This window comes from Eschscholzia californica, unplaced genomic scaffold, assembly GCF_041429995.1.
Source record: "Eschscholzia californica isolate CP2 unplaced genomic scaffold, dmEscCali1.0.p SCAF_4, whole genome shotgun sequence".
Taxonomy (NCBI): domain Eukaryota; kingdom Viridiplantae; phylum Streptophyta; class Magnoliopsida; order Ranunculales; family Papaveraceae; genus Eschscholzia; species Eschscholzia californica.
Window position 1 is genome coordinate 24210626 of NW_028238461.1, and position 25556 is coordinate 24236181.

At 37.3% G+C, this 25556-nt stretch overlaps 2 protein-coding genes across 2 annotated transcripts; one reads left to right on the forward strand and one right to left on the reverse strand.

Moving 5' to 3' along the window:
• Positions 1-454: 454 nt before the first annotated feature.
• LOC147543793 (uncharacterized) lies at positions 455-16754 on the forward strand. Its single transcript, XM_086673759.1, has 22 exons — positions 455-1930; positions 4582-4697; positions 5502-5710; positions 6243-6362; positions 7399-7527; positions 7613-7738; positions 9582-9637; positions 9734-9833; positions 10140-10257; positions 10641-10850; positions 11672-12008; positions 12275-12368; positions 12619-12727; positions 12907-13178; positions 13260-13387; positions 13518-13752; positions 14434-14622; positions 14743-15032; positions 15170-15353; positions 15834-16076; positions 16200-16291; positions 16383-16754. The coding sequence occupies exons 1-22, from the start codon at positions 930-932 to the stop codon at positions 16528-16530; spliced, it is 4506 nt and encodes a 1501-aa protein (XP_086529885.1). The 5' UTR covers positions 455-929; the 3' UTR covers positions 16531-16754.
• A 2634-nt stretch (positions 16755-19388) lies between these two features.
• LOC147543794 (protein CHUP1, chloroplastic-like) lies at positions 19389-23864 on the reverse strand. The gene is made up of 4 exons (XM_086634520.1): positions 22789-23864; positions 22584-22690; positions 21091-21861; positions 19389-20574 (listed from the first exon to the last, which is right to left on the reverse strand). The coding sequence occupies exons 1-4, from the start codon at positions 22952-22954 to the stop codon at positions 19642-19644; spliced, it is 1977 nt and encodes a 658-aa protein (XP_086490646.1). The 5' UTR covers positions 22955-23864; the 3' UTR covers positions 19389-19641.
• Positions 23865-25556: the final 1692 nt, after the last annotated feature.

Sequence of the window (25556 nt, forward strand, 5' to 3'; positions counted from 1 at the left end):
GTGTCTCTGACCAAAGTAAGGCTTAGGTTGCGAAGCTGACTCGGATCATCTTTCCCTCATGCCTCGAGCAAGAGTCAGACTCAAAGTGTCGAGCTGATTTCTTCATTCGCCTCTCAACAACTCAAAATTTTCGAGACCAAAGCATAGTTCTTACCACAGCTGACTCAAATTCACTTCTTTTCTTGTCTTTGGGCTAGTGCAGGATTCAAGGTGCCTAGGATGTTCGTGCCGACCTCTAAAGTTAGAGCTTAGGTGGCAGAGTTCTGTCGTACTCACCTACTTTATGTCTTTGACGAGGGTCTTTTTATGTGTATTAATCTCGGTCGATCTATTGACTTTTCTTCATCTAGTTAAAGCTAACAAATATTTGACCAGACAATTTGTATTTTACCAATTAAAAAGATAAATAAATAAATAAGATATATATATACACACACAATAATATGTATATGATATTTATTTAATTGAGTTTGTGGTAGGCCATTTTGGGACATAAAGTCAATACCCAAAAAAATCCAAACTGAAAAAACTACTTTAGGCATTACATATTTGGTTCCAACCTAATTTCCTTCACTAAGCATCCACCCTTGTTTCCTCCTCCTCCACCTTCTCTTACTTTTCTCCTAACACTTTTTCCCCATTAACAAAAACACACACAGAGAGAGAAGACTAACTTCAGATTTTAGCCATTTTTAGGGTTCGAATCTTCACATTTTGAGTTACACAATTTTGTTTTTTTATATAGGATTTAAACTTTCCATTCAGAAACAGGGATAAGGGATTATCTAATCATCAAAACATCAAACTTGTATGCTAAACTAGGTGATGGGTTTCTGAAGGTGTTCTGTTCTAGGGTTAGGGTTAAGACGGAAAGAAAATCTGTTCGGATTAGGAGTTTTGAGAGGTATAATGATTTTAAGTTTCTGTTAATGGCAAGGGATTCTAACCAGGTCGTTTCTTTCTTTACTTTTCACAAATTCATCCTTCTTATTAACGTTATTTGTTTTTGTTCCCTAATTGATATTATTAATGGTTCAAAAGATGATTTTTCAATTATTGATGTTGATTTATTTGGTAGAGATTATACACCTCTAACACTAACCTTACCTCCATCTCCATCTGAACCTCCATCTCCATCTCCATTTTCATCTCCATCTCCATCTCCATCTCCATCTCCATCTCCATCTCCATCTCCATCTCCATCTCTATCTCCATCTCCATTTTCGTCTCCATCTCCATCTCCATCTCCATCTCTATCTCCATCTCCGTCTCCGTCCCCAAGCTCTTCGTCATTATCATGTGAGGATGATCTGAAAGGAATTGGATCTTTGAACACGACCTGTCAACTCAATACAAATTTACAGCTTGAAAATGATGTATATATAGAAGGGATAGGTAATTTGGATATCCTACCCGGTGTAATCATTAGCTGTCTAATTCCTGGATGCGAGATTTCAATTAACATTTCTAGGGCTTTTAGTTTAGGGAAAAATGCATCAATTTTGGCAGGAACATTGGTTGTGACCGCGTCTAATGCAAGTATATCTGATGGATCTTTCATCAATACAACGGCGTTAGCTGGTAAGCCACCACCACAAACTAGTGGAACACCTCAAGGAATTAATGGTGCAGGGGGTGGTCATGGTGGAAGAGGTGCTTGTTGTTTAACTGATAAAAAGAAACATCAAAAGGATGTGTGGGGTGGCGATGCTTATGCTTGGTCTGGTTTACAAGAACCATGGAGTTATGGTAGTAGAGGTGGGACAACTAGTAGAGAGGAGGATTTTGGCGGCAATGGGGGTGGACGGGTTAAAATGTTGATAGAAGGTTTTCTTGAGGTTAATGGAAGTATTCTAGCTGAAGGAGGTGATGGTGGTCTTGTTGGTGGCGGAGGATCCGGAGGGAGCATAATGGTTCTTGCTCGCAAGATGTAATGTTTTCTTTCATTCAAACTTTTGGTACAAGTGATAATTCATAGATATAGTAGCATTTTCTTTCAAATGAGCACCAATAGAGTTTCTCGATAACGACATGAGATGTCGGGTACAACTAGTTGAAAATTCTCTGTACGATGATCCATATGTCCACACAATGTTATCTTGTCTTAGTTTTTAGGTCATATGTTTCTTACTAACGATTTGCTGTCTCTTAACTTTTGGTTCAATCATTGTTACATAAGAAAAGACATTAGCCTAGAGTGAGTGCTTTGGTCCTAACACGGTTACATGCAATTTCACATAACATGTACGTAAAAAACTCACACTATCCCGACTAAAGTAACTGGAGTATCCACATGATTATTGGGGTTTGTAACACGGCAAAAGAAAAAGGAAAAACTAAAAAGAAGTATCCCTGATAAGAAGCACTTTTTCGAGGGGTCATTGTCATTGCTTTCAACTTTGTTCATTTTCAATTCGTATCTCTAATTAAGCTGATCCTTTTTATTTAGAACTTAATATATCAATTTATGTTGTGTATACTGCAAACAAAATGACAATGTAATAGTTTCAATTGTTATGTATTACTACTAACAAAATGTGAATAAAATAGTTTTCTTCTGCTCGCCACTGATTACTAAAACCGAAGTCAACCATGCTATAAATTTGGGATTTTGAGCTATGCTCTGTAAGATGCCATCACGCAGAAGATATGCATGCACATGCATAACATTCTTCCTCACTGCTCATTTAAATGACAGATGAGTTGCAACTATGGGGAACCTGATGATGGAAGGGCACTTTCCTTTTGCAGATGGTTCCTAGGGTAGTTCTAATATTCTTTAAGTTCTGTTTTTCCTCAGGTCCTAAAGGATCTTATGACTGAGGAGGTTTCAATGTTGAAAGTTTTTTTTTTTTTTGGAAGTCGACTACGATCTACGTATGTCGTTACATTTGGCACTTGATACATCATAGATGTGATAAGCTCGATAACCGCCCACTCAAACACTAACCGAACCGGGCCTATAGCCCAACAACATTATTTACACCCTAATAATCCCAATTCAAATAACCAAAGATTCCACCTTCTCTGGGATTCGAACCTGGGACCTCCAAGGATTTCTGGAGTTTATGTCAACACCTTGGAACCACTTGGGCTACCAACTGTTGACAAAGTTGTAACCACTTTCTAAGTACTAATTACTTTAATGAGCTTGAACGGAATAGGTGTTCTTTGGAACTTCATTTATTGATCAATGTATGAGATTATATCAGCCTTAAACATGAGCTTGTAGTTCTCTCTTGTTTTGAGTTGCTTTTGGTTATAAACATTCCTTCACCCTTTCTTTTTAGTTGGTAATTTATTTTTCAGTTGGTAAAGTAAATATATTTTTAGGAGAAAGAGTAGAATAGCTTCTCTTGCATCCATCACAAGCCAAATGACATAGGCTTTAAAACTCAACATCTGTTTCAAAAAGATATGTTCACTCTTCGCATTGTTTATAGTATATACAAGGTTTTACGACCTAAAACACATGTCCATGTATATTTGACGAGTTCTACGTTTAGATCATAATTATTCCTTACACGTACCAGAAGTCCGAGTTTGTGGAAGTTCACATCGAAGTTATTGGAAATATACTGAAACAAAGAATCCATCAATCGTCTTTCAAGAATCGATACAAGAGAAAAGTGCAGAAACGAAATTTCTTTCAATGAAGTGTGGATGGTGTTAATCAAGTTCCCTTATAGGATATCAGCTGCACTTTTGGAAAATGTTTTCTTTTGTTTCAGTTTCCTAATTATATTAAATTTGTTTTTTTCTAGGATTTTTTGTAATTGTTGTTAGGATCTAATCAAAAGTATCGTCACTTGCTATTTTGAGTTATTTAAATCTTAAAAGAGTCCTAAGGAATTCACTATGTTAGTGAGCTCCTCTTAGTTTCTGATTAATATTCATTGAATATGTATTTTGCCCATGTTCGTTTGATGATTAAGGTTGAATTATTAATTTAGAGAATTCTATTTGTCTTTTATTTTTATTATAAAGTTTGTAAACCTTCATCGAGGTTCTGCAGACGTGTTTACAACTTTACATCATAATTGTTTTCTGCCAAGACTCTGTGGAGCCCTTAGAAAACTGAATCACCTAACCAGAATTTCCGGGCAGAACTTTGTTGACATGGAAGAGCAGATGACATTTTTTTCTTCTTGGTGATTTCGGATTAAACTTCTGACCTTGCTACATGTATCCCTGCATCATATTTTATGATACATGAGAAAATGGCTAAAACTCCGTATGCCAAATTTTCTTGTCAAAAAGGACCAATTGTTTAGTCTTCAACTCCCTACGTAAGGTTTGCATGGGCATGCATGCACAGTTTGTACAATTGAGACATATAGCCTAAGCCTAAAAAAATATTGGCATGCTTTTTTGACCAGGACCAACATGGAATTGGTTTTCTGCCTAATTTCTTGGTAGCATAAATTTCCTGCCATACATATGTTTGATGCACCTAAACATATTTGAATCATTTTACTAAGACGCGGACAAGTATTTTTAGTGAATATTTTATTGAATCAGAGAATGAACAAATTGGATATGCGTTGTTTCTCTACTCAATTGTTCAATTTATTTATTCAGGACTGGAAATGGCCTGATAAGTGCTTCCGGTGGTAATGGTATGGCTGGAGGAGGTGGTGGTAGAGTCGCTATTAATGTTTTCAGTAGGCATGGCGACCCGAGAGTCTTGGTGCATGGTGAGATGGTTTGTTTAATTCCTGCTATGTTTATGTTTTTTTCTCTGATGTTTCATTTTCCCCTCATATCGAAGCCACTGAGATTTCAATTTGTGCATATAGTTTCTGTTTGTTGTTTAACTCTTCTGCCACCCGATGGCTTTGACGTTACTTTTCTTCGGCTACAGTTGAGGTCTCTATCAGAAGTATAACCTCTGTTTACGGATGTAGCTACCTCATCTATTGCTGTGTGACAATATCATCACGGACTTTCTAGAAAAATAATCACTTTACATTAACATCTTAGAGGCCGAATGTAAAGGACTTGCAATTTTGTGGCATTGAGCGAATTCATTTATTTTTCCAACAGTATTTGGTGCTTCTTGCCTTCTTCCTCATAGTTCCCAGTTACTGCCTTGCTTTCTCATGCTTTTTATATCCAATTATTTGCCTACCATAATTTGGTAGCATATGAATGTTCGAAATACATTGCTTCTCAGAGTGATGTGTTTATACAATACATGTGATTTGCATGGGGGTTGTTGCCGGGTTATTGAAAGGAGATGCCGAGTCCTTACTGATAGAGAAGTCCAAACAATTACTGTAAATTTTACCCTGAAGTACCAAGCAAGTCTGAGAACCGCACATGACATATGTCATTGCGCATATCTACCCTTTTCTTAGACATTGTCACATAAGTAATCTTTTAGTTGTGAACCTTGTTATATTCTTCCAGAATAATATTTGGCGGCTCCTTAGCAACTAAGTACAACCAACTATATGTTTGCATACTCTTTTAAGAAAACTTTCTGTTCTTATTTGCAGGAGGACGAAGCTATGGTTGCCCAGATAATAACGGTGCTGCTGGGACCCTTTATGATAAAGTTATTGAAAGCGTAACCTTTAGCAACCACAACCTGTCAACAGAGACAGATACACTTCTTCTAGAATTTCCCAATCAGCCACGTTGGAGAAATGTTTATGTCCATGATCATGCTAAGGCTTCTGTTCCTTTGCTCTGGAGTCGTGTGCAGGTTTGTTTGTAGGTGATAGTACTCGAGTCAGGGTAACTAAGGAATTTTGAGGGTTGCATTTTTATTTCTATGCTAACCAGCTCCGTGATCCATAGCTGGTGTAGGTCTTCCCTGGGTTCACTCCAGTTACTAGGTAGAATTTGTAAGGAAGAGTGTCAAGACTTTCATTATTGGAATAAAGTTAAATGAGACAGGGAACTGGTAAGGTCCTTCCGAGGCACCTGAAAGTTTGGTTCCTGAACCTTCTTTTTATGTGGGTATCTCTGTCTGCATTGTGTGGGTGGTGGGGGGTGTAACTTTTTCTCCTGCCTCATATAAGTTCAGTCTTCAAAACAAAAAGAAAAGAAATGGGTAATTTGTAGGGTGTAAACATTTGCCTGACCCTTCCTGCCTAGTGGCTAAGCAAGGCTGATGGTAGAAAACTGGTTTCACCTTCCATGAATAGGAACACAATGTTAGCATACAGTCTATATCATCTCACTTCGTGATTGTTTATTGTTGTTTCTTCTTCATATGGCAATGCGTGGTGTAGATCCGTGGACAGCTCAGTATACTGCGTGGTGGAGTTTTGGTCTTTGGGTTAGCACATTTTTCTTTATCTGAGTTTGAGCTTGTGGCAGATGAGCTTCTAATGAGCGACTCCAAGATCGAGGTTAGTTGTAGCAACACCTCTTGCTCTTTTGACACTTAAAGAAATGGCACAGTAGAGTTTGCAGCCTTCCTACTGTGATTTCTTCATTCATATCTAGCATCTCTTTGAGCACTTGAATCTTACATGTATAAGTTTCTATCAAGTGAATATAGTTGGTTAAACAGAAGAACAATACAGCAGATGGCTAGCTTCTAGAAAGAAAAAGCTCTGGCTAATAATAGAAGGGTACAAAAATGCTAAAATACAATGATAAGAAGTTAAGAACTGTATATGACATCTTAATAACTTGAAGTAAAAACTTCAAATTCTGATCCTTCTACACTCAGCGCTCCAGCTGGAAACTTTCCATCCTCACAATCAGCACTCTGAAAAGGGCTTCCCCAAAGAGAACGGTCAGATGTAATGATGCAAATAATGGAGACACCTCAGACTCTAGCCTCGGCAGAAAAGAGAAATTGGGCCATGCAAAAGAAATAAGACATTCCTTGGAAACCCAAGGAGAACCCAGTAGAGGAAGAAAGAAACTCGACACCTTGAAAGAAACACTACCATGTAATACTTAAAAAAGGTTTAACTTGGAAAAGGATTCTTAGGGTTCGCTGCAGTGTCGAAATAGACAACCGGTTATGTATCGTCCCACCACCCTATGTAGTGGTGCTTATGGGGCCGGTATAGCTCCGTCCCGCACTGTAGACGGGCCAAGCCAGCCTGGGTTATCTTCCAGTCCTGCGCTGGAATTGGTCTTGAGCATGGCGGTTCAGCCTGGCCCGGACCGGCAGGAAGCCGGGGTTGGGGGCAAATCCTGCCGATTGAAGCCCTGACCGATAAGCACCATTAACCCTATGTAATCATTTCTTTGTCCTAATAGATTATTGCCGCTCGTGCTGTTTCTTTGTCCCTGTTGGATGTCATTATTGGTCAAGACTTTTGCATCTACTTATTTGAAGCCGCAGAGTGGTACTCTTTGTACAATTTTGAAGTTGCAAAATTACTTTGGCTAATGATATATGCTCTTGCTATTCTGATCAACTTTTAGGTGTATGGTGCACTTCGCATGACTGTAAAAGTGTTCTTGATGTGGAAGTCGAAACTGTTGATTAATGGTGGTCGAGATGCCGCAGTTGCAACATCTCTGCTAGAGGCTAGTAACGTGGTTGTTCTCAGGGTATTACAGCGACTACATACTAATTATTTTCCTGAGTCTTGGCTACTACTCCACGCGGACATGATCAGTCATATTTTATACTCAGGGATCATCTATGATACACTCGAATGCAAATTTGGGAGTTCATGGACAAGGCTTACTGAATTTATCTGGACCAGGAGATCTGATTGAAGCACAACGTCTCGTTCTGTCACTATTTTACGGCATTCATGTAAGATGAAGCATCTCTCTCTAATATGTCTTTATCTTTCCTCTTATTATGATTAATCATATCTGTGGTACTCACACGCTCAACTTCATATCATTTTTCCTTACCGAAGTTGTAAACATTCTCTGGCACATTTGTAGTGAGTTCTGTAGTTAATTTATTTTAGTTTGATATATTACCAAGATACTTCTCTTCCTTGCTCAAGTAGCACTAGTTGATCCTTAAATACGTGTGGAAAGGTCAAATTTGGGCGAACGATACAAGGATAACTCCCACTCTTCCCTCTTTTAACAGTACCTCACTAAAATTGTCAAAGACCAGGGAGGGGAGTTGACAAGTCTTTCTAGTAGCAAATCCATGCCATATACCTTTGCACATGAATTTAAAGACTTTTTCTATACCAATAATCCTTCTATCCATAGAAATGTAGGAAACATGAAACCACAGGAAAATGATAGAAAAATATTTAGAGGAAAAATATTTTAGGTGCTGCTACACTGCATTGGCCTCTGTCCTTGTCACATTCGAGTATATTTTCAAATAAGCCATATCTATCATAAGAATTGTTCTTCAAGACAGGGAAGAATTACATGTAATTAGGTATACCTAAGTATGACAAGACTTGCTGGGTTTGTTCCGTCGTTTTTGTAGATACTTGATGTAGGACAGAAATGGGGAAGTGGAATAGAAGAAGAAAATAACTTGATTATATTATAGATATAAGAAATAAAGCACTAGTATCACACCAGTACAAACTAGGAATCACTCCTAGAGCTCTTAGGCATCACACCTTTGGGGTATTTGCATCACACAAACACATAGAGCTTAACTAGCTGCTGGAATACTCTCTGTCTGTCACAAACAGCAGAATACAACCCTTATATATAGCCTAAAACTGACCCTTAATATCCCATACTTCTAGACTTTTAAACTTCTAAACTCCTAGGACATAAAAGACATTAAAGAGACACTAGATGACATTAAAGACATTAAAGAGACACTAAAAGACATTAAAGACACTTAACCATCCTAATACTAAGAAACTAGTAGAATCTCCACAAAGACATGTGGATCAGGCCCGCATTATTCAAGGTTCTAAGTGGGCCATTCATGCAAGACACGCCAAATCAGAATTTGGGTCTGGCAATCCTTCTTTTGATGTCTCCCATATGCCTTAAACAGTTGCTGCCATTCATCTCTATCAATACTCTTTTTCCTTTTGCCTCGTTAGATACTTGTCGCGGACTCTGGCTTGCTTTAGTGGGTACAGTGTGAGACTTTTGTTTGTCCATCTTGTCTGTATTTGCAGACAATCGTGGTAGGACTTGTTACAACTTACCATAAAATATTGCTCCAAATTACATTCCTGTGTATACTGATTACTGCATCAATGGTTGGTTCAAAAGTAAAAAAATTGTTAGTGAAAATAAAGGACCTAATAAAGACAAGAGAATATATGTGCAAGGCAGTTCCAGTTAGACATCATTTAGGTAATTGAAAGATGAATACCTGGTCAGGCTACCAGTACATTTCTTAGCTCAAGATGTTGAATCAGAAATATCAAATACCAACTTTGACATATTGGTAGTTAAGGCTTAAAAGAACTTATATAACACCAAATTTCACACCCAGTTGTGTGTTATCACAGCTTGGGTTGATGTTCTTCTGAAAACATATGGTAGACCTATATATTACTTGGAGGCTACAGAAATTTGTAGGCTATCCTGAGAAATGTCTTATTTGGTTTATTTTTTGGTTACTGTTTTTCTCAGTTTGCTCATTAATCAACTAATCATGTTCCCTTACTTATCTAAAATCATCTTTCCCCTCTCTGCTTGACTTGAAGGTCGGACCAGGATCCGTTCTACGAGGCCCCTTGAAAAATGCAACTGCTAATGACATGTAAATACTGTATCTTTCGATTAGTGCAATTTTATCTGCATCTGGTTTCAAACCCAATGATAAGATATTCATCTTATATGTTTTGCTAAACTATAGGACACCAAGGCTCTATTGTGAACGTGAAGATTGCCCCATAGAGTTAATCCATCCGCCTGAAGACTGCAATCTGAACTCTTCACTACCATTCACTTTTCAGGTATTTACTTTTAGCATTTACTCTAAAAAAAGTTCTTGTTTTGCTTCAGTATTCCTTATTTTTCTTATCTATGTGTTTGCAAATTATTGGGAAGTGGATATATCTAACCTTATTTCCCTATGGTGTTTTCATTTCTACTCTGCTTTCCTTTATAGTTAATACACCACTTTTAACGCATATTTGTTCTAGTAACTTTCAGCTTCTTTTATCTCACTTGAGATAATCTCTAATATGATTTCTTTGTTAAATCTTTTTGATACATGTGTTGTTATGATATTTTTTAAAGCTTCACTTATTTTATTGCAGATCTGCCGAGTTGAAGATGTGGTTATTGAAGGCCTCATAAAAGGAAGTGTTATTCATTTCCACTGGGTGAAAACTGTAGTTGTCCTGCCTTCAGGAGAAATAAGTGCTTCTGGACTGGGTATGGTTTGTCTTCTAGTTTTTGCTATTATGAGTACCTACAATTCGTTTTTTTCAATGCCTCACAATTTGCAACCAATGAGGGAATATCCATGTTGTAGTTGCTTGCATGTTGAACACGTTGTTACTCAGATAATTTAGTTCCATCAATCCATTACATTGGGTGGCTTAAATCTGTGTAACTAAACTTAACGTAACACATTTTGTGGATGTTTTGTGATCATCTGGTGGTAACTACATGCATGCCACATAATCTTTTTTTTTTTAATATGGATTTTACTGCATGAAGCACTGTATCTTGTAACTTGTTGAACAAAAATATGTTTCTCCGTCTCTGATAAGTATGTTAATTGAATGAATTAAGTTAATCTGAGTGTTTTGCAGGTTGCACTGGTGGCGTGGGTCGCGGAAATGTGTTAGACACTGGGGTCGGTGGTGGTGGTGGGCATGGTGGCAAAGGTGGTGATGGATATTTTAATGGCAGTTTTGCAAAAGGGGGCGTTACTTATGGAAATGCTCATTTGCCATGTGAGCTTGGTAGTGGAAGTGGAAATGACGGCTTGAATAGTTCTACCAGTGGTGGTGGTATCATTGGTAAGCATATGCACGTGTTTATTCCTGAGACGTTAACTCACAAGAATGAAGCATGGTTTCATATTTTTTATTTGAAAAGTAGTTTCTACCTCTTCTCTGTCCAAGATCATCACTATTTAGAATGTTATGTCTACTAGTCTGTATGAAAACTGTATTGGCCTGAAATACGACCAAGGATTTCATATAATTCTCATATCATATTACATTATTACTCAAATTCATTACACCATCAAAAGATGGCATGAGAACTAATAATTAAATGGAATCCAACGTCTGCAGGGTTAGAAGCCATAAGTGAGGATGATCTACATTACGAAGACATCACCTTTCCAAATAAAAAATCAGTCCTTGGATCTTCTCCAGCCTCTATGTGGACACACGCACACCATATATATGTACCCACACACACATCTACACACACAGACATACACATAAACGCCTTAATTATTGGAGGAAACGAGAAGAAGAAGAAGAAGAATTCGATAAACTGATAAATACATACAAATAATCTGGACAGATAATCGACCTATCCAGTTTCCTCGAAAGATCATCTGCCCACCCGCTCGAGTCCAATGGATTGTCAAGTAAAAGTTAATGATGCCACTATCCATTGGCATGATAGTTCTCGTGTGATCTAAAATTCTGATGCAAGTAAATTGACACACTTATTGTTGTTGGGATACACTGTGTCTGAAATTTTCTCGCTCTTGCTGTTCAACAACATTTTGTGGTTTCTTATTCCTTCGCTTATGAGCGTAAGATAGTTGACCTTGTTTCCTTTTGTAACTTAAAATAATTCTGTATTGCCTTCTCTTGAACAGTTATGGGTTCATTATGGCATCCACTTTCAAATTTGTCACTGTATGGTTCAGTCAGAGCGGATGGTGAACACTTTGGTCAAAATGACAGAAATCAAGATTATGGAATCGTTGATAGCTCAAATGGAGGTGTTGGGGGTGGTTCTGGCGGAACTATTCTATTGTTTTTGCATGCACTCACACTCAATGATGCTGCTGTTGTATCCAGTGCCGGAGGACATGGTAGTCATAACGGTGGTGGTGGTGGAGGTGGGGGAAGGATTCATTTTCATTGGTCTGACATTCCTTCTGGAGATGAATACCAGCCGCTAGCAATGGTTAGTGGGACTATACAAACTAGGTAAGGGATCTTCTTGAACATACCGCTGTTCCAATCTTCCACTTGTATACTGGTTTTGTACTTTTGTCTACTTATTGTTTCTCTTAAAGTTTCATGGTTTTGTGATTTCTTAATTGGTAATAGCCAGACATTTTCTTATAATGCCTTGTGAAGTGACCCGTGAATGGGTTGTCTTTCAATTTTTGTTTTAGGACTGTGACGATTCTGCATGAGATTGCTGGTGTTTATACTATAATTTGGAATTTGAGGTATTGTTCATGTGACAGGGGAGGATCAGGTAAAGATAGTGGCGCTCATGGGGAAAATGGAACTATTACTGGAAAGGCTTGCCCGAAAGGACTATATGGGACCTTTTGTGAGGTTGCTAATTGCTATGCACTAATCATATTATCAGCTCAGTACATTGTGCACTTTTTGCGTAAAGCATTTTACGCACACGATCCTCTCTCTCTCTCTCTCTCTCTCTCTCTCTCTCTCTCTCTCTCTCTTTCTCTCTCATTTTTGTAATTCCTTCTAAATTTTTTTTTTTTTTTTTCCTTTACTCTTTTCTGAATACTGCTTCATGGCAAGACCTATATTCTAATATAGGTGGTGGATTGCATTATTGCAGGCATGCCCTACTGGCACCTTTAAGAATGTCACTGGATCAGATGTAAGCCTTTGTCAACAATGCCCACCTTATGATCTTCCACGTCGTGCCGTGTACACAGATATTCGAGGTATCTCAGCTGCAACAGATTGTGTTTGACTCTACAAGAGTTAAAAACTAGTACGCATTTACTAAGTGGTGCTAGTATTTATCTGCTTCTCCGTCTACTCAATCGAAATTGATCCTTTCATTTTATTCTTTTATCATTGGACTTATGAAATTATACCTGAGCTTTCTCCTATCTAACAGGTGGTGTTGCTGAAACTCCTTGTCCTTACAAATGTGTTTCTGACAGATACCATATGCCGCACTGTTATACATCTGTTGAAGAATTGGTACATACTTTTGGTGGGCCATGGCTATTTGGTCTCCTTCTCTCAGGTCTCCTCATCCTGTTAGCACTAGTTCTTAGTGTGGCACGGTTGAAATTTGTTGGTGCTGATGAATTACCAGGACCAGCCCCAACCCAGCATGGCTCTCAGATAGACCACTCCTTCCCTTTCCTTGAATCCCTGAATGAGGTTACAATCTTACTGTTGGCATTTCAGTTCTCGTTTCTATATTTAATATTCTTAGTGAAAGATGTCTGTTCATTTTTACAGGTTCTGGAGACCAATAGAGCTGAAGAATCGCAGAGTCATGTGCATAGGATTTACTTTATGGGGCCTAATACTTTCAGCGAACCATGGCATCTTCCCCACTCTCCCCCTGAACAGATAAAAGATATTGTGTAATTGAGATATCATCCCGTTACTGTTATTTTCATTCTTTTTATCTTGCAACATAGATATGTTAGAATATCTGATGATAATTACGTCACGAGGAAAATTAAAATTTCCTTTTCTTCATTTGCATAACAGATATGAGGATGCATACAACAGATTTGTTGACGAGATTAATGCTTTGGCTGCTTATCAGTGGTGGGAAGGATCTGTCCATGGTATTCTTTCTATTCTTGCATATCCACTAGCATGGTCATGGCAAGAATGGTGCCGCAGAAAGAAATTCCAACTATTGCGTGAATTTGTTCGATCAGAATATGATCACTCTTGCTTGCGATCCTGTCGCTCACGTGCTCTCTACGAAGGACTTAAGGTTCACATATTTCTTGTTTCTATTAGAAGTATGCTATTTATTTCCAAGAATATGCATTATTTAGTTGCAAATTTGGTACGAACACTATGTGTATTGTTTTATTGAATTAATTGTATAGGATTTTATTTTTCAGAATCAATAAGTAATAAGTACCGATCATTATGAAATTCAAGCTGCCTTTTGCTTCTCTAGATGCACAATAGGTGGAACCAGCACAATAATTTGGCACAAATTTTATATTTTAGGGGTAACAAGTATTTTTTGCATCTTTGATATTCCGATGCAAGTTGTACCGTTTAAGAGCAAAAGCATTTGCTACCTTTTATCCATGATAAAAGTGAATGCACCATAACTGTAAACATAAGGATGGTAATAATATGTTTAGAAGCCCAGACATCATATATTGTTCATTAGTTCTTGGGACATTTTGTAAGATACTTCGTGACATTTATGTTATTTAATAAGTAGATGATTTGTTTTGATACAAGAAGAATAGTTGTGAATGAGAGAAGAAGAAAATGTTGGCACTACTAGTTTATCTTTTCTTTTTTACTTATGGTCTGAACTTCTGATACTTAATCTGTCAATTAAGTTTTTCTTCTTTTACCTAATTCAGGGTTTATCTTGTTATTATCCTTGAAAATACACTAGCTGATATCATGATAATATGGGTTTATGCAGCTGGCTGCTACTTCTGATTTAATGCTAGCATATGTCGATTTTTTTCTCGGGGGAGATGAAAAGAGATCAGATCTTCCTCCTCGTCTCCATCAAAGATTTCCGATGTGTTTAGTTTTTGGAGGAAATGGAAGTTACATGACTCCTTTCTCACTTCATAGCGATAATGTTCTCACTAGTCTTATGAGTCAGGTTATTATTGATCTCTTTTAGTCGTAGTCTCATATTAAACCAACATCGTCTTATGTTACTTCTATCATCTCATGATACTAGCAGCAATTTGAAAAATCTTATTTCTTTACTAATCTGAAGGCTGTCCCACCAACAATCTGGTATCGTCTAGTAGCTGGAATAAACGCACAGTTGCGTTTAGTTCGCCGTGGAAACCTGAAGCAGTCTTTTCTGCCAGTCCTCAACTGGCTTGAAACCCACGCAAATCCTGCTTTAAGCATCCGAGGATTGCATGTTGATCTTGCCTGGTTTCAAGCTACAGCTTGTGGTTATTGCCAGTACGGACTTGCAGTTTTTGCTCTTGAAGAGGGACCCGATCCTACATCTGTTGACGGTGCATCCGGAACCACAAGAACCGACCAACAACTGGGGTAATCATTTTAATTTTATGTTGATAATTATCCAATACAAGCTTTGCTTCTGGGCGCTTCATGTGTAACATAGCTTAATTGTTCATGTAAAAAAAAATGTATAATATAGCTAAATTGTTCTTCTATGTTGCTTGTAGTTCACATCGTAATCAAAAAGATAATACACCAAGCCATTTAAGAAGCAACAAAAATATTTTGATGCGTGAAAGGATATGTGGAGGGATCTTAGATGCCTATAATCTAAGGATGCTTGAAGATAAGAAAGATATATGTCTTCCAATCTCATTTATGCTTCAGAATGCCAAACCTGTTCGCCATCAGGTATTTCTGTTGCCTAATTTACATTGTTGTTAGGGGTGGAATGCGGACAGGGGAGTCTAAAATCAATTGGGTGGTTGGAGTCAAGTTTGACGCCCTCATTGTTTAAATATATAGGGTTATATCTTTTTCCATATTATAAGAATATTTCAATCTAATACAGTAATATACACGGTACATCTTAAATTAGTCAATTAAATCAACAGATTAATGATATATACTAATACTAGTATATTAAACTTTTTGATGGACCAAAAATCAAAATTTACTGTTGTCACTCAAAAAGGCAGTAAACAGCGAGATGGGGCAGCAATAATATAATAATCTTTTACTGCCGTAGTGTAGCCATTGTGTCCTCTCCAACAGCAGCTAACTTGTAATAGTTCATGAACCGAGTGTACATCCAAATCTTGATAAAATTTACCCACAATTCAATCTTTTGTATTTAACTTGAAGCTCTTTGGGGTTATCTCATTGTTGCAGGATCTTGTTGGTTTGCTCATATCAATACTACTTTTAGGAGATTTTAGCTTAGTGTTGCTGACTTTGCTCCAGCTATATTCTATTTCACTGCTGGACTTGTTTCTAGTTTTATCTGTACTTCCTCTTGGCATTCTATCTCCATTCCCTGCTGGAATCAACGCTCTATTTAGCCACGGACCAAGACGTCCAGCAGGTCATGCGCGTGTATATGCTTTGTGGAATGTTACTTCCTTGATTAACGTTGTAAGTTAACCGTTCTTCATAATCATTTAAATTATTATGCCTTCATTGAATTTTTATCGCTTAAATTTGATAATTGACTTTGTTCTTATTTTCTTGTCATGTGTATCTTCTCTTTCAACTCAGATGGTGGCTTTCATCTGTGGATATATTCATTACAGAACCCATTCTTCGTCGAGTAGTAGTCATCCAAGCTTTCAGCCATGGAATTTTAACATGTGAGAAAAGAAATTCATTCTTTGTGATTGAATACATAATAGCATCATTTCAGAGTTGATTTCATTGTTGGATGGTTTCTTCTGAGTGCAGGGATGAAAGTGGATGGTGGATGTTTCCAACAGGACTATTAGTATTTAAATTTGTTCAGGCTCGACTAATTAATTGGCACGTCGCTAATCTGGAAATTCAAGATCACTCCTTGTACAGTAACGATCCAATTCTTTTTTGGCGTTCGTGATATTCATTGACCAGGTATCGTCATCTGACTCCTCCATACGATGCATTTAACTACTATTCTTTCCTGTTGTAGCTCCTTTTAGGGTGTGAATAAAAGAGGTGCAGATATACAAAAATTTGTTTTGGAGAGGTTTTCTTATATTTATTTCTTGTCAAAATCTTACTGAATGTATGAGGTTATAATTGTAAATACAATGTGGGATGAATCATGAAGTTTATTTCTCAGATTTATAGCTGACCTTTGCATAATATTAACTATAAAACCTATCAATATTCCAACTGTGGTTGTCTGCCTTCAAAAAGGCTAGCGACGGCATTTGACATGCTGACGGAAATAGTCTTGCACCAATTTTTTGGGTGAAAACATTTGCGCGAAAAAGAATTTCGTAGTAGAAATGATGAAAATTTTATGTACTGCTGGCAAATTTTATTAGGCTACGCATTTTACCAAAAATTCCTTTGGCATGCCGTCACGAATCTTGACTATTCCCAATTGTATTGTTGTATGCAGTCGGTAGTAGCTGTATTGTCGGATGACATAAGAATACTGTTGGCTATAATCTGTCATCAAATATCTTCATTTTTGAGTCCAAGTTGTAACTAATAGATTATTCTGTTAGTATTTCGCTTTCTAAACTTCTAACTGCGACCTCCTCTCTCTATAACAAACTCTCTAGCGCTTGATGGTGGTAATCATGTTTGATCAAATGTATTGGAACGTCGACAGAAAACTAAGTCCTGACTTTGTGTTTCTAACTAGTAACGTCTGTTATCCAGAATAGAAGATTCGTAGTCGAATTTCGTTCCTGATTTAAGATTTGAAAGAGGAGACATATATCTTCTGTGTCTTTTCATTCAAAAGGTTGAATCAAGTGATTTCTAATTAGGTTTTTTTAACTTTACCCCTCCCCCAATAACTAGTGAGTGAATTTTTCCGAATGAACTTATTATTTTTAGCAAATTCTTGGGGCAGTAAAAGAATTGGAAAAATAAATTAAATAATATGCGGACAAAATAAAACTTTAAGAATCATATTCTTGACTGAATCCAAGATTGAAGTAAGGTATACAGTAACTAAAAGCACACTACCCGAGTATTATTCTCGGCACTTACGTATTTTTCTAAACGTCAAACATTGCTTTGGTGTTCTTAACAAAAGTAGCAAGTCTATGGGAGTAAACAAATAAACTCCAATAAACCCTTCTAATTAAGTAGCAGATACTAAAACTAAAATAAAAATTGAAAGATTAGAGAAAGAAAATGACTTATTTAATTGAGGCGACAACCCTTGTTTCCCTAGGAAAATTAGACACCATGTACAGCTATTGCAGTTGGCTCCTAGGATAGAGCGATAAATCTTTAGTGAAATGGTAACTCAAATCTAAATGCAATCAAGCTAGAAAGTGAACTACCTTCTGTCTTGACACTAAACGAAGTACATTTTATGACGGTTGTTTCACATGATAGAACGGTTAACCTTTCGTTAAATGGTAATTCAAATCTAACTGTAATCGAACTAGAAAGTATATTAACCTCTTGATCTGAAAATGGTAATTTCTTGACACGTAAGCAAACTCCAAGTTGATGTTTGGAAAATCTTGTTATCTAATACCTAGTGTTTTCTTCTACTTAAATGCTCTAAAGTAAAGTGCTGCTCTAACCTTTAGAAAAAAGAATGAAAAAAATATAAAAGAAGTCCATTTTATAGGAAATGAAGGGAGAAAGTCATTAGGGACGCAACTGTTGGCTAAAGCCTAAAGATGTCACTTATGACATTTGGAAGATAAACAGGTGACTACTCGTTGCTAAAAACCAACAGATTTTAGGTGGTTGTGATTAAGCCGCCCGATCTGGCTCAAATGGGCGGGCGGAACGTGATTCTTTGGATCAATAAGGTTACATCTAATATGCCGGAGGAGGCATCTCTTAACTCCAAATGCGTCAAACATTTGATCGCCAATATCCCATTTATTCGTGATGGAATGAGAGCAAATATGAGCTCTAAATTCAAGAGTTCGACGAGACAAAACAATAGTACATACTTATCATGATTATTGACGAGGCTAATTGATGGCGACCAAGGGCGTGGGTGAGGGGGTGCCACAGGTGCGATCGGCATAGACTTCATCGTAATTTCGAGGTTGGTGATTTGGTTATGGTCTATATTTCTAAACAACGTTCCCCGGCAGGTACTTTTAAGAGGCTTGGTCAAAAGAAATTCGGTCCTTTCAGGATTCTCTCCAAGATAAACGATAACGCTTTTGTTATTGATCTGCCTTCTGACTTCAATGTTTCGAACACCTTCAACGTCGCCAATATCTACCCGTATTTTCCGGATGAACCGCTATATGACGACAACAACTCGGGGGCAAGTTCTTCCTCAGCGAGGGAGTATGATGGCGACCATCTTCCCTTTGGGCCTCGCGGCCATAGTGATAGTGGGCCTAACGGCCAGGAAGCTACATTAGTGTAGCTTCCATAATTAAGTATTTAGGGTTTCCATAATTATGAGTCTTAGCAATCAAGGAAAGTATCCTTAGTAGTTATCCTCTTTCTTTATTTGAGTCTATCTAGGAAAGTCTAATCTCTATATAAGAGAAGTCCGGTCTGTCTTGTTAAACATTGAATTATATTACAAAATACAAAACCTCTTGATTGCATATTCTTCCTTTTGGTTATCAGTTATTACCGTTTATCTTCGTTTATTGTTATTTCTAATTAGGTTTTATCGATGAGTTCTTCTACTTTTACGCTTCCGCAACAATCTACATCACTAACCCACCCCAAAATCGGCTCTGCCAACATGTTTTTTATCGATAAACATAATATATAACAAGTCAATGGTTATTGTATCATAAATGGCGAAAATGTTTATAATTTTATCATAAGAAATAGAAGATGTGATTACATATAAATGTTCGTCGCGTATGCAGAATAAGGGTTTAAGTTGATTCAATGGACAAAACTGCAGTGGGTTTTACTCTATACATAACCATGGATTCTATAATCAGCCTGACGATGTCAAAGAAAACATAGACTCACGTTCGGCGAAAAAACTCCAACAGCTAAAAGATGTTCCTTAAGAAAAAATGAAACGATGGTAAATTATGTGTCAATATGTACTATATGATGTAGCTCTTTTATGTGAGGTTGAACCTTCATTAGAGCTCTTCAAAGCTTCTGCAAATTTAATCAACTCTAATTTTTCAACATCCGGGTCTTCTTCGTCTTGCTGATTCTCCTGTGAAGACAAACTTTCCTCCCTCGTGACAATTCTTTTGTACCCATGTGAAGTTCCTACGTCGCTGTTTCTTCGAAGATCTCTGACATCATCAAGGTGTGGATTTCTTGGTCTTGGGATATCGAATGAAGCTCTTATTGAACTCTCAGATGATACATTTTTAATTCTACGATCGATGTTTTTCGTTTCAGTTCCCACTGTAGTTGTTACTGAATTGCTTGAATTACTGCCAGAATATGTTCTTACCATGTCATCATATGAACCCGCTGACATCGATTCTCTTCTCCCTGAAGCAGCACAACTTGCCGAAGTTCTTCCTGTCGAAGAATCATGATGTTCTGTTTCTTTTTTCTTTCCTCTTACCAATTTCTTAAGCTTTGTGATAAATTTTGATTTCGATGTACTGTGAGATTTTGTTGTAGAGGAAATGTCGATAGAAGAATCATCGAAATCATATGTCTCGGTAAGGTTGGAATCTTGAGAAGATGACCAATATTCAAAATCGAAGTCGATGAGGCCTATAGATTTATCAGATAATCCCTCTGTATTCGCATATTCAACGATTAGTTGCTTAGCTTTTGCCTCTGATCTGGGACTTAGAGTTTTGCTAAGGTCCCTTGCAACTGTTTTACCTGGTGGGACTCGAACATGTCTCAATTCATGCCGCAAACATGCATTTAACCACCTCAGATAGACTAGCTCCTCTACATCGGCACATCGATTTGCTTGGAGTCGCTCAATTTCCTTCCCCAATTCATCATTTTCTTCTCTCAGATGATGGTTACGTTTCTTCAATTCTTCAGTCTAGACATGAAAAATGTTAAAGAGAGAATTAAACTTGCAGCTATGAGAGCAGGAGCACAGGGGTGATAAGAATTACTAAACTCATTCATCATAGGCAATGTCTACTTGTGGTTTCTATAAGTTGCTCCAATGGATGGATAGACCCGGATACTTGGTATAAACCCAAAATTCCTCCTAAATTGAACCATTAGTCGCAAATCAGGGTCGGGACCACCTACTTTTAGGCCCACAAAGAGATAACCCATATGCTGGTTTCTTGTGAGAACGATATTTTCACCGATAAAAATCGTTCCCCTTCGAAAGCTCTTAAAACTGGTCACGTAGTTTAAAATGAAGCAAGATTATGCGAGGATAATCAAACTGGTAAGGAGGCAATCTTCTTACGAAGTCAGCCGTTGATCCTCTCTTTGAGGTTTCCAAAGATTGCGCGTATGGGTAATAATTAACAAGTCATGAGTGACGATTACTAAGTCGGTTGCTAGTTAACTTTCGAAATTATGAATCAATGAATTTTACCTCCGGAGCCTCCAAAACGGAGGAAGCGATGATCTGAGTGGATTCAAGTCTCCTTGCCAACTCAGTATTTTCACGATGCAATCTCATATTAGCCCTCCTTAGCTCTGCTGATTCTTCCTCCAACTCCTTTACTCTCTGCAACTTCTTTTGAAGATCTGGGTCATTCCAGAAAGCTCTCAACTCCTGATCCTGCAAGTTAGCAACTTTCTGCTTAAGAGAACATAACTCCTCTTTGTTATGCTCTCCGTCGGACCTAATCTTCCTCTTCAACATCTTTATCTTAGCCCTGGCAGATTCTAGTTCAGCCATGACTCTTGAAAAATCAGCCACTTGTGCTTCTAATCTTTGGTTATCTGCTTGTAAAGATTCAATCTTCAGAGTAAAAAGTTTAGCTTCCATGGTGTTAATCTTTAACCGATTTTGAAGCTCCATTACTGCAGTTTCTTGTTCTTTAAGGCCATAATACTCAAGTAGTTGAATCTCTAGATTCCTCTCCCTCTCTCGAAGGACTCTAACCATGTTTCTTAGGTTCATGATCTCTTGATCTGTTTCTTTTTCTGGTACTCTTCTTAATCCTGAAGGTGTTTCTACTTCCTTCCTTGGAGAAACTCCATTACTATTTGGTTGAATTTCAAACTCCTTGTGCACAATATCATTGAACTCTGGCAAGAGTAAACCTTCTTCATCCTCAGAATGCTTACTGTTTGTACTCTTCGGTGATAACCCAACTACGGTATTTTCAGTGGTAACCTTCTTGTGTGATATATCTTCCTGCAAAGATGGCAATTGTTGGTCACATGTATTTTACTTATGATTTCATATAGAAAAGAAGTACTTAAGTTGTGGAATCATCTCATAACATCCTCATTGGTGCTGAATAATGAAATCATGTGAAGAGACGTATTCTTCGTCTTAGTCGGACCATTAATATATTTCTTACTGTATCAGGTAATGAAAATTAGGGAGGGAAATGCAACGCTGATTACATGTTTTACTTTTGGTAAATTACGAAAATTTGTTCCACCCGATAAATAGTTTTTAGAGTGCAAAACTATTTTCGTGGGATTTGTGAATTGAGATATAGTACCAAGTTTCTAAGTTAGCTCACTCATGTGGACTGTCTTTATGTTCTTATGGTGAAAAAGAAATGTATAAATTACATAACTCAGTACAAGCAAAATGGGGATCAAAACCAATAGATACATCCTAAAATGGAAAACAAGCAAAAGGAAAGTAATTAAATATAAGAAAACTTGGAAAAAGTTCATCTTAGTGTTTCAATGAGCAAATGTCACGTCATGATTTAGTGAGCTCGAGCTCAAACATCATAATTTGAGCTTGAGTTAATAAATCAAAACATTTCGAAGTAATCAAAGATTACAATCAAATACATGATCCATTTCCCTAGAAAAAAAATCTTACTCAATTAAGATTTTTTTATTTACAAAAACTACAAATTGTCAATATTTGGGGGGAGTCCTAAACAATCTTACATTGTGTTCTTGTGCAATTGAAGCATCACAAGAAGAAGGTGTCGTCGGATGAGAACGAACTTCATCTTTAAACACTAGTTTTCCACCAATATTGATTTTAGTAACACCTGAAAAATCCCAAAAATCAAACATTAGAGACATCAAATTACACCATTAACATACAAATTGGATCTGAAAAAGGAAAGAATGAAGAGAAAAGGATGACCTGAAGAAGAACAAGGAGAAGATGGAGGAGAATTGGATCTAGGAAGCCTTTTATGTCTGAGTTGGGAAAATACAAATCCAGCAAAAGAGAGAGCCAAAGCCACACCCAACTTCAATATTATAGGTCTCATATCTCTTTTATCTTTCATCATTTTGATCAACAACATCAATTTTCACTCTCTAAAATCCATAATTTAGTGAGAAAACCATTTCCCATTAAAATGTGAAATCTCACCAACACAAGAATGAAATCAAAATTTGCTTCTAACCCATCTCAGATTAAATCTAGTATATGCAGAAAAAGTAATGAATTCTTACATTTAATCTGAAATGAGACCAAAATAAAACGAGAATGTGGAAACAGAATCAAACCCAAGTTGAATCTTAGGTTGATTTATCTAGAGAGAAAGAATTGGATTGAATGGGGATGGAAAGGAAAATCTCTTTGAAATATATAAACCCTTGCAACCCATTACAGATTAAATCAAGTACATGCAAGAAAGACAAATTTTTTAATATTTGATCTTAGAATAGAAGAAACTTAGAGGGGAAGAGTTGGATTGGATGGAGATGCAGATAAACTGGGGATTATAGTAAAATCCAGAAGAAGATAGATAAGAATTAAGGGTTTGGATTTTTCATTACCTATTTTCTCTCCATTTTGGTTGGTTGAAGTGATCTGGGTATGAACTGAAAACAAACAAGATTAAGATGTAAAATGAAGAAGAGAGAGAGAGAAAGAGGTTTCTCTGTTGAAGAATGATTTGTCAATCAAAACAAACAACAATTTTTTTTAAAAGAGATCAACAGAAAGGATTTTTGATTTTTCTATTCTATTATTTTTAGATTTGTTTGTTTAGTTTCAAAAACCTGGTCGCCCTTTTTAAGCGCTTTGTCTCTCTCTCTCTTCTCTCTCTTCCCTCCTCTTTCTCTCTTTCCAAAAGAGATGGATTTTGAGCTTTGATTTTGTTCAGCTAAATATTGATCAGTATAGGTCAAACGTTTTAAAGATTGCACGGGTAGGGTTTCTAAAAGAAAATGTAAAAGAAGTGGACCCGAAAGAGCTCTGTCAGCTGAACTAAACTTTAACCAGAGAGCTTGTTTAAAGGTCGGTTGTCGGCACGAGTCTCCTTGACACCTAGAACTTTATCATGATATGCGGGCCAGTGGAGATGTGGTATCGAATAAACTTTACCGCATGAGCCCTGGAGTAGGGAGGTTTGCAGGAGTGAGCTCGACATCTTTAGCTCTGCTCTGACAGATTGAAATGTGTGAAAAATTGTAGCAAACTACCCGTTTTTCATATAAGAAGATGTAACCTTTCACGACCTTGCCATGTGACTATTGTCAAGTCAATGTCTGAACACCGCAAAATCACAGATGTTTGTCGACCACCGCTATACAAACCTATATGAAAGTCAGGAGTTTACCCTAAAAACGGATCAAATCCTTAATCTTTGAGATTCATTCCATTTACATGTAAAATGCCTATCCTGCCCACTAATTTTTAAGAAATTTTATAGAGAAGTTGTTGTTCTCTGGTTATTAATCGATAAGTCGATTTCTCTCTGTCTTGGCTTGATTCGGACAGAGTTTCCTTTCTCTAACTTTATAGAGAGATAAACTATTAAAGAATAAAGATAAGTCAATATTCCTTCTTTCGGGCTAACCGAGATAGGTGTTTAATGTAGTCGAGGCAAGAATAAATTCTCTTTCCTTAAGACATTTTACACCCCCGTAACAGTACCAAACGTTAGGGTGAATGCCTTCGGGATACAACGACTAACCTTTCAGAATTTTAAGATGGTACTTCTATATTCTGAAAGCGGGCGAACCTTTGTCAGTATTATGAGCTCTTTGACTGATGCGGATGATCTTCTAGATGCTTTGGAAATTCAGATTTCACTCGAGACTTCTTTCTTCCTTTTCCAGATATTCTAGTCTATCCAGAACCTCTAGAAAATACTTCTTTAATTAGATATTCTAGGCTAACCAGAACCTCTAATTGTTAGAAGGGAAGAGAAGAAGAGAATGAATTGAATTGATGTTCTAGACGACCTATGAAGAACTTCTTTCTTCCTTTTCTAGATATTCTAGTCTATCCAGAACCTCTAGAAAATACTTCTTTAATTAGATATTCTAGGCTAACCAGAACCTCTAATTGTTAGAAGGGAAGAGAAGAAGAGAAGAGAATGAATTGATTGAAAATTGGAGTGGATTTGGTTGGTTTATATAGGAGTTGAATGGATGCATAGTGTCTGTTGGGTTAAAAGACATATCTGTTCGGAATTAGGGACCAAACAGGAAGTATAACTGATTGTTGAAGTCGGTTATAATCTGGGACGTCGGATCTGGGTGAAAATCTCGGGTGGAACGCCCACCGTCAGATCAATACCGAAATGTGCCCACAGATTTGGATGCGCGTGGTATTCGCTCAAACGACCCCTGATCTAACTTGTCCCGTTTGACGTTTCAGACCCTGACTTAACCGTTTTTTCACCCAAACTTCAAACTCGAATTTCTCATTCATCCGGAATCGGATTCGAGTAATTCTTTGCTCTAAATTTAAGAGCTCGACGAGACGAACGCAATGGCGCGTTCGGTTTCTGAATTTGACGAGTCGGGTCGAGCCAAAATTGGCTCCGATTCCAACAATCCCCCACATGAATGAAAATTCGAGGTTTACTATATACAAACATACTATACTGACATACTGACACTAAAAGAGCTCATATGCGGAACTTCGCTGCATCGGAAGAAGGTAGTCTT

Excerpts from the sequence above, each read along its gene's own strand:
- LOC147543794 (XM_086634520.1), bottom strand. The coding sequence starts at position 22,954 with ATGTTGTTGATCAAAATGATGAAAGATAAAAGAGATATGAGACCTATA. Across the intron at positions 22,691-22,788 it reads TTCTCCTTGTTCTTCTTCAG|GTGTTACTAAAATCAATATT; the intron begins GTCATCCTTTTC and ends GGGATTTTTCAG. Across the intron at positions 20,575-21,090 it reads CCGTTTTGGAGGCTCCGGAG|ACTGAAGAATTGAAGAAACG; the intron begins GTAAAATTCATT and ends TTTCATGTCTAG.
- LOC147543793 (XM_086673759.1), top strand. The coding sequence starts at position 930 with ATGGCAAGGGATTCTAACCAGGTCGTTTCTTTCTTTACTTTTCACAAA. Across the intron at positions 13,179-13,259 it reads TCCTTGAATCCCTGAATGAG|GTTCTGGAGACCAATAGAGC; the intron begins GTTACAATCTTA and ends TCATTTTTACAG. Across the intron at positions 14,623-14,742 it reads TCACTAGTCTTATGAGTCAG|GCTGTCCCACCAACAATCTG; the intron begins GTTATTATTGAT and ends ACTAATCTGAAG.